The 15,136-nt window shown below is 36.6% G+C and overlaps 1 protein-coding gene across 4 annotated transcripts in view; it reads right to left on the bottom strand.

Moving 5' to 3' along the window:
* Window positions 1-15,136, bottom strand: part of GLMN (glomulin, FKBP associated protein) — a 59,693-nt gene that overhangs the window by 8,771 nt on the left and 35,786 nt on the right. For 2 of the 4 annotated variants that reach the window (XR_013400626.1, XM_001099081.5), the window contains exons 10-16: window positions 14,246-14,276; window positions 14,054-14,143; window positions 12,829-12,870; window positions 12,546-12,619; window positions 10,682-10,766; window positions 9,758-9,867; window positions 8,987-9,050 (exon numbers count right to left, since the gene is read on the bottom strand). Coding sequence is in view for 2 of the 4 variants with exons in the window: in XM_001099081.5 (XP_001099081.2) it covers window positions 8,987-9,050; window positions 9,758-9,867; window positions 10,682-10,766; window positions 12,546-12,619; window positions 12,829-12,870; window positions 14,054-14,143; window positions 14,246-14,276 (496 nt within the window). In the remaining 2 variants the exon portion in view is untranslated. Of the gene's footprint in view, window positions 1-8,960; window positions 9,051-9,757; window positions 9,868-10,012; window positions 10,442-10,681; window positions 10,767-12,545; window positions 12,620-12,828; window positions 12,871-14,053; window positions 14,144-14,245; window positions 14,277-15,136 lie in introns of those variants that run through there. The other 2 variants (XR_013400625.1, XM_077953054.1) reach the window with 2 other exon arrangements.

Raw genomic sequence — 15,136 nt, 5'->3', positions numbered from 1 at the left:
ATCCAGCATATAAACAGAACCAAAGACAAAAACCACATGATTATCTCAGTAGATGCAGAAAAGGCCTTTGACAAAATTCAACAGCCCTTCATGCTAAAAACTCTCAATAAATTCGGTATTGATGGAACGTATCTCAAAATCATAAGAGCTATTTATGACAAATCCACAGCCAGTATCATACTGAATGGGAAAAAACTGGAAGCATTCCCTTTGAAAACTGGCACAAGACAGGGATGCCCTCTCTCACCACTCCTATTCAACACAGTGTTGGAAGTTCTGGCCAGGCAATCGGGCAAGAGAAAGAAATCAAGGGTATTCAGTTAGGAAAAGAAGAAGTCAAATTGTCCCTGTTTGCAGATGACATGATTATATATTTAGAAAACCCCACTGTCTTAGCCCAAAATCTCCTTAAGCTGATAAGCAACTTCAGCAAAGTCTCAAGATACAAAATCAATGGGCAAAAATCACAAGCATTCTTATACACCAGTAACAGACAAACAGAGAGCCAAATCATGAATGAACTCCCATTCACAATAGCTTCAAAGAGAATAAAATACCTAGGAATCCAACTTACAAGGGATGTAAAGGACCTCTTCAAGGAGAACTACAAACCACTGCTCAGTGAAATAAAAGAAGACACAAACAAATGGAAGAACATATCATGCTCATGGATAGGAAGAATCAATATTGTGAAAATGGCCATACTGCCCAAGGTAATTTATAGATTCAATGCCATCCCCATCAAGCTACCAATGACTTTCTTCACAGAATTGGAAAAAACTGCTTTAAAGTTCATATGGAACCAAAAAAGACCCCACATTGCCAAGATAAAGAACAAAGAACAAAGACAGCCAAAAGAACAAAGCTGGAGGCATCACACTACCTGACTTCAAACTATACTACAAGGCTACAGTAACCAAAACAGCATGGTACTGGTACCAAAACAGAGATATAGACCAATGGAACAGAACAGAGCCCTCAGAAATAATACCACACATCTACAGCCATCTGATCTTTGACAAACCTGACAAAAACAAGAAATGGGTAAAGGATTTCCTATTTAATAAATGGTGCTGGGAAAACTGGCTAGCCATAAGTAGAAAGCCGAAACTGGATCCTTTCCTTACTCCTTATACGAAAATTAATTTAAGATGGGTTAGAGACTTAAATGTCAGACCTAAAACCATAAAAACCTAGAAGAAAATCTAGGTAATACCATTCAGGACATAGGCATGGGCAAGGACTTCATGTCTAAAACACCAAAAGCAATGGCCACAAAAGCCAAAATTGACAAATGAGATCTAATTAAACTAAATAGCTTCTGCACAGCAAAGAAACTACCATCAGAGTGAACAGGCAACCTACAGAATGGGAGAAAATTTTTGCAATCTACTCATCTGACAAAGGGCTAATATCCAGAACCTATAAAGAACTCAATCAAATTTACAAGAAAAAAACAACCCCATCAAAAAGTGGGCAAAGGATATGAACAGACACTTCTCAAAAGAAGACATTCATACGGCCAACAGACACATGAAAAAATGCTCATCATTACTTGCCATCAGAGAAATGCAAATCAAAACCACAATGAGATACCATCTCACACCAGTTAGAATGGCAATAATTAAAAAATTAGGAAACAACAGGTGCTGGAGAGGATGTGGAGAAATAGGAACACTTTTACACTGTTGGTGGGACTGTAAACTAGTTCAACCATTGTGGAAGTCAGTGTGGCGATTCCTCAAGGATCTAGAACTAGAAATACCATTCGACCCAGCCATCCCATTACTGGGTATATACCCAAAGGATTGTAAGTCATACTGCTATAAAGACACATGCACACATATGTTTATTGCGGCACTATTCACAATAGCAAAGACTTGGAATCAACCCAAATGTCCATCAGTGACAGACTGGATTAAGAAAATGTGGCACATATACACCAGGGAATACTATACAGCCATAAAAAAGGATGAGTTTGTGTCCTTTGTAGGGACATGGATGCAGCTGGAAACCATCATTCTCAGCAAACTATCACAAGAACAGAAAACCAAATACCGCATGTTCTCACTCATAGGTGGGAATTGAACAATGAGATCACTTGGACACAGGAAGGGGAATATCATACACTGGGTCCTATTGTAGCGGGGGGAGGGATAGCATTAGGAGATATACCTAATGTAAATGATGAGTTAATGGGTGCAGCACACCAACATGGCTCATGTATACATATGTAACGAACCTGCACGTTGTACACATATACCCTAGAACTTAAAGTATAATTAAAAAAAATAAAAAAATAAAAAAAAAAGAAATTATCTTTGTGATCCAGGTTAAAGATTTCTTAGAACCCATAAATAATGAATCATAAAAGAATAAAATTGATAAGCTGGACTCTGTAAATATTAAAATTTCTGTTCTTTGAAAAATACTATTAAAACACAAGCCACAGACTGGAATATTTGCAAAAATATAACCAATGAATTTGTATTCATGAAAAACTTTCCTTTTATAAAAGTTGTTCTAAGTTGAAAATTATTTTCTTTCATCCTTTCAGTTTTACTTAGTAATGGAAATTCTTTTAAATCTGATTCCCAAAATGATGGTTTTTTTTTTTTTTTTTTTTTTTGAAGAAGGTGTCTTGCTCTGTTGCCCAGGCTGGAGTGTAGAGGCACGATCTGAGCTCATTGCAACCTCCACCTCCCGGGTTCAAGCAATTCTCCTGCCTCAGCCTCCAGAGTAGCTGGGATTACAAGCACTTGTCACCCTGCCCAGCTAATTTTTTTCTATTTTTAGTAGAGATGGGGTTTCACCATGTTGGACTGGCTGGTCTCAAACTCCTAACCTCAGGTGATCTGCCTGCCTCGGCCTCCCAAAGTGCTGGGATTACAATGGTAAAGTTTTATAATCATTCATTGGTAAGGAATCTAGAGCTTAAGTTTTTTTTCAATTTCCATTTCTATTTAAGATTCAGGGATGCAGGTTTGTTACAGGGGCATATTGCATAAGTTGTTCGTTTCTCTAAGATAAAACATATCCATGAAATATTTGCAGAGCCGGATGACTTCTATACGAATTAGAAGAAAGAAGAAACCTGGGTCTTGTTCGTGTCTTTTTATTTCTTCATTACCATCATTGACTGTATTCTTTGCAGGGTTCCTAACTGTTCTGGCAGTAAATTTCACTTTAGCGTAGAACTGCCTAGTCTTCCTTTTGTGAGATATGCTACAGTGAATTTTGAAATGTATAGTTTTAAGCCTTAGAACTGGAAATATTTCAGAACTGTTACATCAGTGAGCCTCCTTGAGTATGAAATTAAAAGCAGGTATTTGTGAACATTATAAATGCTTAATTATTACAACTATTTAAAAACTCTTAATTTACTTTTTCTAGACACTGAAAGATTTTAAGAAATCTTAAAATGTGATTTCTTTGTAGTATTTATTATTTCTTTAAAAAAGATCTGGTAACCTTAACATGAGAAAGAGAAAAAATATTCTCACAGCTTCTTCACTCCTACATGCTTCTAAAAATATTACAGTTTATCATCTGAAAAATTTGTGGAATTATGCCAAACAGAATATGTAAAAAATTTCTTTAGTCTACTTTTGGCATGTGTTTTTATTACCCGAAGTTTTATGATTATGGGCTGTTGCCATTGAAAACAGCTAAAGTTTTAACATTTAAAGATCTAGATTCATCAAAGATCAAAAAAGACAAAGAAGGGCATTACATAATGTTAAAGGGATCAATGCAACAAGAAGAGCTAACTATCCTAAATATATATGCACCCAATACAGGAACACCCAGATTCATAAAGCAAGTTCTTAGAGACCTACAGAGACTTAGACAAATCTGACAAAAACAAGCAATGGGGAAAGGATTCCCTATTTAATAAATGGTGTTGGGAAAACTGGCTAGCCATATGCAGAAAACTGAAACTGGACCCCTTCCTTACACCCTATACAAAATTTAACTTGAGATGGATTAAAGACTTAAATGTAAAACCTAAAACCATAAAAACCCTAGAAGAAAACCCAGGTACTACCATTCAGGACATAGACATGGGCAAAGACTTCATGACTAAAACACCAAAAGAAATGGCAACAAAAGCCAAAACAGACAAATGGGATCTAATTAAACTAAACAGCTTCTGCACAGCAAAAGAAACTATCATCAGAGTGAACAGGCAAACTACAGAATGGGAGAAAATTTTTGCAATCTATCCATCAGACAAAGGGCTAATATCCAGAATCTACAAGGAACGTAAACAAATTTATAAGAAAAAAAAAAAACCATCAAAAAGTGGGCAAAGGATATGAACAGACACTTCTCAAAAGAAGATATTTATGTGGCCAACAAACATGAAAAAAAGCTCATTATCACTGCTCATTAGAGAAATGCAAATCAAAAGCACAATGAGATACCATCTCACACTAGTTAGAATGGCGATCATTAAAAAGTCAGGAAACAACAGCTGCTGGAGAGGATATGGAGAAACAGGAGCGCTTTTACACTGTTGGTGGGACTGTAAACTAGTTCAACCATTGTGGAAGTCAGTGTGGCGATTCCTCAAGGATCTAGAACCAGAAGTACCATTTGACCCAGCAATCCCATTACTGGGTATATACCCAAAGAATTATAAATCATTCTACTATAAAGACACATGCACATGTATGTTTACTGTAGCACTATTCACAATAGCAAAGACTTGGAACCAACCCAAATGCCCATCAGTGATAGACTGGATAAAGAAAATGTGGCACATATACATCATGGAATACTATGCAGCCATAAAAAAGGATGAGTTCATGTCCTTTGCAGGGACACAGATGAAGCTAGAAACCATCATTCTCAGCAAACTAACACAGGAACAGAAAATCAACCACCACATGTTCTCACTCATAAGTGGGAGTTGAACAATGAGAACACAGGGTGGGGAACATCACACACTGGGGCCTGTTGGGGCTCGGGGGATAGGGGAGGGATAGCATTAGGAGAAACACCTAACATAGATGACGAGTTGATGGGTGCAGCAAACCACCATGGCACGTGTATACCTATGTAACAAACCTGCACGTTCTGCACATGTATCCCAGAACTTAAAGTATTTAAAAAAAAAACAAACTTAAATGACCACCCAAAATATGGATTATACAGAATTTTATGTATGTGTATTTATTATACAAGATATAGTTTTTTTTCCTAAATGAAAAGCACACACACACACATTAAACAGTTCAATTTTAAAATTCCTGATACTTACCTGTGGACTTTGCCATCTCATTGTTTCCCTTGTCCCAGCTTTCATTCTACATACTATAATTACAAACTTTTTAGAAAAAAAGATGAGTGAACAGATGGATGGGAAAGGATATGAGTACATAGGACAGAAGGTAAGGGATAACATGATTATGAGATATGTATTAGAATAAATTATTGTAATTCAAAACAACTAATAATTATTTAAAGATACTCACCAAATAGATAATATTTGGTATAAAAACTAAGTTGGTTTTACTAGTAAAGATGGGAGCATGTTTGTACTACAATATTCAAGAAAAGTTATGTGAAATTCAAGAGTAAGAGAAGGTGCCTGAAACTTGAGCAAGGAGATACAAGAGGCATGAAATAGTAGGGTGAGAAGGGATGGCTTCTGAAGAGAGTAAGTCAGTTGACAGTAACCCAAAATAGCAAGAAAAGAAATGGATTATTATTCAATTATGAATCACTTTGTTGTCTTTGTATTTGAATGTGATTCTCTCAAATCTTCCTGTTCATATTTCTGTGTGTCTGCTTTTCATCTAATTACCCTCTTAGCACACTTAAGTGCTCAAAAATAGGTACTGGTAGGAGTCCTTTTGAATAAAATGCCCCATATTTCAGCATCACCAGACCATCATTTTGTTTTTTCTTTCTTTTTTTTTTTTGAGACGGAATCTTGCTCTGTCGCCTGGGGGGAGTGGGGTGGCGTGATCTCGGTTCACTGCAAGCTCCACCTCCCGGTTCATGCCATTCTCCTGCTTTAGCCTCCCGGCTGAGTTTTTTTTGTATTTTTAGTTGAGAAGGGGTTTCACCGTGTCAGCCAGGATGGTCTCGATCTCCTGACCTCGTGATCTGCCCATCTCGGCTTCTCAAAGTGCTGGGATTACAGGCGTGAGCCACTACGCCCTGCCCATTTTGTTTTTTCTTTAACCAAATCTTCCAAAAACTCAGAAACTGTCATTCATTTTTTATTAACCACAGTAGACATATTTGCCTCTCAATTATACACATGACCTATTGTCATTACACTCAGGAGAAATGTTTCCAAGATAGACAGGCTCTTAAGAGCCTAAAAGATGTCAGGTTGCCAGCTTAGACTGGATTTTTGCTAATTTCCCTGGTATAATTCTTATGGTAACTTATAAAGCAATAATTTGGAATATTTGATCCCTTAGAAAAATTGTTAAAAGCCATTAAATAAGAGATGCCTGTTGGCTGGGCGTGGTGGCGCACACCTGTAATGCCAGCACTTTGGGAGGCTGAGGAGGGAGAATCACTTGAGGTCAAAAGTTTGAGACCAGCCTGGGCAACATGATGAAACCCAATCTCTAGTAAAAATACAAAAATCAGCTGGTGTGGTGGTGCCTGGCTGTAGTCCTACCTACTCAGGAGGCTGAGGCAGGAGAATCGTTTGAACCCAGGAGGTGGACATTGCAGTGAGCAGAGATCGTGCCACTGCACTCCAGCCTGGGCGACGGAGTGAGACGCCGTCTCAAAAAAGAAAAAAAAGAAGTGCCTGTAATCCCAGCACTTTGGGAGGCTGACGTGGGAGGATTGTTTAAGCTGGGGAGTTTGAGGCTGCAGTGAGCCGTGACTGTGCCACTGTACTCCAGCCTGGGCATTACATTGACACACTGTCTCTTTGAGAAAAAAAAAAAAGCAGTCCTACAGGCTGGCTGTATCCTTTTCCTTACCAGAAAATGTACATGCCCAACAAAAGTGAGGAATCATCTATGGATAGTACAGCAGACACTGCACAATGCTAAACTGCTCTCAAGTCTTCCCTCTCTAGGCAGAGACCAATCTGCGGCCTTTGTATGACTCTGTGTTCCATATCTAACACATCTATCAATCCTAATCAACAAGATTCCTTTTGTTTTTGTCAGGCAAGTCAGATAATCTCTCAAGTATGTATAGCCTTTCTTGATTACTAAAAAAATAAAAACTTATACCCTACCCTAAGGCCACCTTCCTGAAGTCTCAGGGCCTCTACTGCTGCTGAATTTTATATTGTAGCTTTTCAATTTTTATCACAAGCTCCTTCAGGAATCAGGATTTAGTTTGTGATTTAGAAAGTTCTGGCCACTGCCTGGGGTCATAGCTATTTCTACCACTTTCCAGATGTTTGCCCTTGTGCAAGTTAATGATCTTTTTTCACCTACGTTATCTATGAAAAGTAAAAAATAAAGAGTCCTTTTCTTGGCTGTCCATGGTGGCTCATGCCTGGAAGTTACCCCAGCACTTTGGGAGACCGAGGTGGGAGGATCTCTTGATCCCAGGAGGTCAAAGCTGCAGTGAGCCATGATTATACTACTGTAATCCAGCCTGGGCAAGAGAACGAGACCCTCTCTGAAGAATAAATGATATGTAGCACTTGGGCAGAATAGTGGTTGTCCCTGACAGGGGTGAGTGGTGCAATGAAGTCAGAATTAACTGGGAAGGGGCATGAGGAACCTCTTGTGATGTTGGAAATGTTCTATATTGATATGGGTTTTAGTAATATAGATCTATGCATTAGTTGAAATTCAGTGAATATACACTTAAAATTTGAACATTTCATTATGTAAATTTTACCTCAAAGAAAAACTACAGACAAATACTTAATTTAATGAAATGCAGCTGAAATATTTAGGAGAAAGTATGCTGATGTCTGCAGTTTACTGTGAAATACATCAAAAGATAAGATAGACGGATGGAGTGATAGAGGGTGGAGTGATAGATACATGATGAAGTCAGTACAGTAGAATCATAGACTCTAGGTGGTGGGTAAACCAATGACCACTATAAAATTCTTTCAACTTTGCTGTACATTTGAAAGTTTTCACAACAAAATGTTAAAAAAAAAAAATAGCACCTGACACAGAGTAAGCACTAGTCAGTGATGGCAAATAGCTATTTTCAGCTGCAGAGGGATGAACAGGGGGTCAAATCACTGAATCTACTGTAGATCTGTCAGGAAGGAAAGAGACTGCTACTTTTCCCATAAACTTTCATCCCAAATCACAATTTACCTAATTTAAAAAAATTTTTTTCTCTGGCATCTTTATATAAAAATCAATTACTAAAAAAAAAAAAAAACCAATTAACAACACATGATTCAGGCAGTTCTAGCTAATAGAGGTGACACATATAGGGAAAGCAATTATCAGAACAGGGTAGAAAGAGAAGATAAAAAGCAAATATAATTTTACTGTATGACAAATCTCCCTCAAATAGTTTTCTATTTATTGAATACTTCTAATGATCTGCTATTTTTAAAAAATCCAACTTCCTAAACATTATTTAAAAAGTGCTATTAAATTCTGTTTTAGTGCTGAAAATGCCTCAATTTGTCATGTCTGATGAGGCAATATTAAAATATCAGATGATTTTATATAGCTCATGAGCTAGAGGTGGAGGAAACTGAACAAGACACCCATATGTACATTGAGCTCCACAAGGTTAGTTGACTTAGGACCTGCAACTTATCTACCCAACAGAACGAAGTGCTTTCAGCAAGAAAACAGACATACAATAGGAAATGGAAAGGGAAAGGAAAGCTGGATGTGGGGTGGTAAATGCTCCTGGGAATTAACTTCAGGTTTCAGAATAATTGTTGGAACTCTTCCTGGCCTTTATAGCTGGGTAAGACATTAAATATTGGCTTTAGGTACTGAATATCTGAAACATTCTTTATGCCTTTTGAATATACTCACAGTTTCTTTTCAAATACTCCACTTACTTGATTGTCATTTTCATTATCTTTGATAACCAAATACCTCAATAAATTTAATGAAGCCATAATCCTGTTAATTGAAAATACATGTTACTTACAGTATGGTTTTATATAGTCAACAGAAATCTCAATTAATAAGCTAAAACTTTGGGCATATTTTTATAATTAGGTTTGCCAATAGAAACTATTTCCATTAATATCTTTTTGAGTAGTAATAACTTATCACTCTTGTTTTCCATTGAAGTTCAAATAATACAATTGTGAAAATTATTATCCTTGTTTTAAAAAAGTGTTATCTTTAGTATTTGAGAGCATCATCTCTTGCTTTCTGAATTTTAAGATTCCTTTTTAAATGCTTTTAACTATTTCTCAATATCCATTCCAGTATACTGAAACTGAAATTATATGTTCTATATGGAAAAAAAAATGACCTGGAAAACAATAAAACAACAAAATCTAAACACATAAATTACATACATACACAGATTTTTAGTTTTAAGTCACAAATGCTGTCATTGCAAATTTCTGTGGAACGCTGGGTACATAAAAGCTATCAAATCCTGGTTTTTGGTCATTCACCTAGAAAGAGGAGCTTTTTATTTTGTTTCTACACATTATCAAATCACTTATATATGAAAAATCTTTATGTAACTTAATGAATTAGCCATAAATCATAAAATCACAGGAAAAGACATTTTATGACTTTAGGTTCCCTAAGCAGATGTTTCCCATTTTATTCTGAATTCACTATGTGAACTTCAGTAATGGTCACCTCACCTATCTGAGTTTTGCAGTAAATCTGTTTCTGCACCCTCTGGAAGAAAAAGTACCAAATCAAGAAGGGAAACCAACTGTGGTCCTGTAAACCACTTGTTGTTATGTGTTCTCTGAAAAACAACGAAAAATTGAGAAAGGCTTTAAATAGCTTGATAATTCATGTGTTTTTCTAATACCTTGACACTACGAAAATAAAGAATTGCACATTTAAAATATATTTTTTAACTTTAATTTCCATACTTTCATTCACTTCCCAGACACCAGGAACAAACCCTGCCAGTTTGAGAACACTGGTCACTCTGTTTTCCATTTAGAATTACTGAGTACTCACAAACAGAAGAGACTTAAGTTTCCATTCATTTTTCAGAAGCATATAACAAAACAAAAAGAAGCCACAATATCAGCTAAAAGAGGCCCAGAGTGATGACTCACACCTGTAATCCCAGCATTTTGGGAGGCCAAGGCAGGTGAATCACTTGAGCTCAGGAGTTCAAGACAAGCCTGGGCAACACGGTGAAACTCCATCTCTACAAAGTCAAAATTCAGCCAGGTGCAGTGGTGGGCACCTGCAGTCCCAATTACTCGGGAGGCTGATTTGGGAGGACTGCTTGAGCTCAGGAGGTGGAGGTTGCAGTGAGCCGAGATCGTGCCACTGCACCCAACCTGGGTGACAGGAGTGAAACCCTGTATCCAAAAAAAAAAAAAAAGCTCAAAGAATACAATTTAAACTTACAGTTAACAAAATTTCCAAATTCAGAGTTTTTAAAACATAGTAGAAATAGGGGAAAAAAATATGCCTTAATATTTAAGTAATAGTAATTAATACTAGAGATAGAGCAATAACTCACATTAAATGTATTCTACATATGAATAAATATACCCTACAAAATAAATTGGCAATTGACACTTTGGCTATGTTCTTACCTTTAATGACATGTCAATTTGATTTTTGATATTTTGAATAATAAAAGCCTCCACACCTGAGTGATTACTTGTATTCAATAAGCACCTTGAAAGCAAAAATTACAATACATGTGAAATTATCCTGGATGGCATTAGAATTAAATGGTGATAAAAGTCTTACAAATGCAAAGAGGCCATGTGTTACTTCTAGGAATAAAAACCCCACAGTAATGGCAATTAGCAAGGTGATCAACCAATTACAAAGCCACCTGTAATAGTTATTGTTCTCACTAAATGGTAACTTATTTTTTTATTTTTTTTAGACAGAGTCTCACCCTGTTGCCCAGGCTGGAGCGCAATGGCACGATTTCGGCTCACTATAACCCCTGCCTCCCGGTTCAAGTGATTCTCCTGCCTCAGCCTCCCAAGTAGCTGGGATTACAGGTGCCAGTCACCATGTCTGGCTAATTTTTTATATTTTTAGTAGAACGGGGTTTCACCACGTTGGCCAGGCTTGTCTCAAACTCCTGACCTCGTGATCTGCCCGCCTCAGCCTCCCAAAGTCCCGGGATTACAGGTATGAGCCACCGCACCTGGCCCATAAATTATTTATAACTGCATCTTCCAACAAGCCATTTCTATCAAACCAAATTTGAGTATTTTTATGCCCATAGTTACAATAATTTAACATGGCAAGAAAGGACACTAACATAATAGTCTAAAAAATCCCCAAATTCTTTCCTGTGAAAGTAGTCTAGTGCTAGAGTAGCTTAATTGCAAAAAAAAAACAAAAAAACAAAAAAAACCCCACAAAAACTAGGTATGACTAGCTTAAGAAAAAAAGGGGATTTATTGGTAGAGCTACAGATAGAATAGAATAGGAAAGCTAGTATAATACCTAAGAATTGAGATTTCATAAACTTGCTCTTACTGCCAATAGAACAACAAGAAAAGATAGGATCAAGAGTGTTGGCTGGGCATGGTGGCTCACGCATGTCATCTCAACACTTTGAGAGGCTGAGTTAGGTGTGAATCGCTTGAGCCCAGGAGTTTGAGACCAGCCTGGGTAACATGGAAAAATCTTGTCTCCACAAAAAAATTAGTTGGGCATGATGGCATGCACCTGTAGTCCCAGCTACCTGGGAGGCTGAGGTGGGAGGATCACCTGAAGCTGGGAGGTCAAGGGTCAAGGCTGCAGTGAGCCATGATCACACTGCTGCACCCCCACAAAAACAACAGTGCTAATACTGGCCAATCCCAAGTAAGACATTTTAGCAAATCCAGCCTGCTGCCCAATTTTATCAATAAAGTTTTACTGGAACACACCCATCCCCAATACAAAGTCAACATTGAGCAGTTGCAACAGAGACTGTATAGCCCATAAAACCTATATTTACCATTTGGCTCTTCACAGAAAATTAGCAAGTTTACCAATCTTTAGAGAGTTGCTAGAATCTTATCCACCTCAAAGAGCACTATTAGTAAGCTCTTACTATTAACATAGTGCATAGCCTATCAAAGTTGTAATTCCAAAGCCATCAATTTCAACTGTGAGTAATGGAGATTAGTGACATACACAAAGTTCTAGCAGGAGCATCATCCCAGTTTAATTATTTTTAGGTCTATTTCAAATTTAGAGTATTCCAATTGATTGAACTGCAATATATACTATTAGTCATACAAAATATAGACATATATAGTATGTATCTGAAATATTTGATTAACCCTTTCTCTAGCCATCACTGAGAATGTATAATATGGCTTCTAACCAGAGTTGAATTACATGTAAAACATACCGACACACTACGCCCTAAAACAATTACATGGCATTAACATCATTTTTAATCAGCCACACACTTAGCAATTAGCCATGCTTGATACATACCTAAATAATGTATATTTGCCTTGTAAATCCAACTTGTTAATATACAGCTGAAGCATAGCTAAACTCTTTTTCCTCTAAAATGGAACAAACAATATTATTATATCAAATGAATAGATTGCCCAGACTTCATCACTATCCATTTCATGCATGTAATAAATCCACACTTGTACCTCCTAAATATATAAAAATTTTACAAATTAAAAATTTTAAAAAGAAGATTAAATTATTTGTCAAATTTTCTCATTGTAACTCATTATTCTTTAGTCTCCAAACATTTACATACCAGTGTCTCAATGGGACAAAGTGTCATTACTTTCACTAAGCCCTGGAAATAAAAAAATGTAAAATTCAGATGTAAACAGATTATACTGACTGCAAACAAACAACTACAATACATCAATAGGTTACTAAAAATTCAGAGAAGTGAGGGTAGCAGATTTAAAAGTGAAGTAAATTAATTTTTCCCTAAGCCTTCCATTCCAGAAAGCTAACTACAATTGGTTTTTTAAGTGATATTGAGTAGAGTGTCACAAAGCGTACTTTTAAAAGCAAATGATAATTTTCAATTATGTCTACAGTGGCAAGAAAATGAAATCAAACCCACGGAAATATAATTTATTAATTAAAAACAATCAAACAATATGTTAACAAAAACCATGTTTTTCTATTTAAATATCAGGAAAACCAGTTCCCACACTGAAATCTAAGGATGTCCTTGGATATCATAACAAAGAGTACTGGGCAAAATAAACCATAGGAGGGAAAAACAAAATGTATATTAGTCTTTATGGTAATGAGTCTGTGGATGCCTTGGATGGAGTCCTGAGAACTTGAGTTATGAGAAACATAAAGGAGCTTCATTTTCCAAGATCCCTACAGAAATAAAGTACTGAAAGAAGAAAGTTATGCTTTTCTACTGGACGCTGTGCTATCTATAATGGTGGCCTCTAATAGCTATCCATGTTTAAACAAATTAAAATTTAAATTTAAAACTCAGTTCCAGCTGGGCGCAGTGGCTCACGCCTGTAATCCCAGCACTTTGGGAGGCGGGCGGATCACAAGGTCAGGAGATCAAGACCATCCTGGCTAACACGGTGAAACTCAATCTCTACTATAAATACAAAAATATTAGCTGGGCGTGGTGGCGGGCACCTGCAGTCCCAGCTACTCGGGAGGCTGAGGCAGGAGAATGGTGTGAACCCGGGAGGTGGAGGTTGCAGTGAGCCGAGATAGTGCCACCGCACTCCAGCCTGGGTGACAGAGCAAGACTCCGTCTCAAAAAAAAAAAAAATACACACACACACAAAACAACTTAGTTCCTTAGTCACATTCCAAGTGTTCAGTTTGGTTAGTGGCTTTCATATTGTCAAAGTTCTACTGGACAGCATTACACCAGAGTTTTCAAAGGTTGCAGAGAAGAGAGTGGGAAAGGAATCAGAAAAGACCTTATTTTAAGTTCAGAACAGGCAAAGGGCTATTTTCAATATTAGAATACATATTTTATTTACCTGAGGTACAGTAAGAAAACTCTTGATTTCTAAGTACTGGTAAAGTAGACTACTGTCTTCTATTCTCAATAAACTATTCTCCAGCAGCTCCTACAGATTAAAATATATGCAGATACATATATAGTGAAGTCAACAGCTGTTATTTGTTGACAAGACTATGTATTTAAGTTATAATGGGAACAAACATCTTACCAATCCTTTGGAGATAACAGACTCTTCTGTTCTGAAAAATAATATTACAATTTATCATGAATTTGTAAACTATTTTAGAAGGATACTTCATCTGATGAAAAATACAGCAAAAATTGAAATTTTAACACTTTTAAAATGTGTATCATTAAGGAGAAATTCTGTTGAAGAACTTGATCAAAAGTTTTAATCCATCTTTGATCTGTCTTTTGGTTTGGCTAAGACCGCTAAATCTGACCAAAATAAATCTATTCAGGGATTATTTCCTAACTTCAAAACAATAGATCTCCAACAGCAAGCGCTAAGAAACTAACTATACCTGATATAACCAATGCTATATATTCCAGTTGATTGTTCTGTAAAATCTTTCCAATTCTTTTTATTCAAAAAAAGATTCAATGACTATGCAGTTTGGAAATCTCAAGAATATAGGACTTAGATTCAAAACAATACATACTATCACTGTATGAATAACAGAAACTAAATGTAATGAATATAAAATCATTAACACATACAAAATACAGCAAATTTACAGAGTTAGTAACTACTTGTGCCAGGAGATCCTTGGAAATTCCTGCCTTGTATGCTGAAGATTTGCACATTGCCATGTTACAAATCTTCCTTCACCTGGTAAGAGATGGGATTGATAAACTGTCACTAGTGTTCCAGGAGGATAATTGCAAAGCCCTAACTGATCTCAGGGGATAATTTAAACATGTTACATGTTATAGTGAAAGAAAACAAAGCATACAGTTTTGCGAAATTCTTTAATTTCTGTCTAGAAATTATGTATACTTGTTACTCTGTAATTTCCTTTTTTTTCTCTTTTGAGACAGGGTCTTATTCTGTTGCCCAGGCTGGACTGCAGTGGTGTGATCTCTGCTCACTGCAGCC

This window comes from Macaca mulatta, chromosome 1, assembly GCF_049350105.2.
Source record: "Macaca mulatta isolate MMU2019108-1 chromosome 1, T2T-MMU8v2.0, whole genome shotgun sequence".
NCBI classification, from domain to species: Eukaryota; Metazoa; Chordata; class Mammalia; order Primates; family Cercopithecidae; genus Macaca; species Macaca mulatta.
The sequence above is the reverse complement of the archived record's forward strand: the minus strand, read 5'-3'. Positions and strand labels throughout refer to the sequence as shown.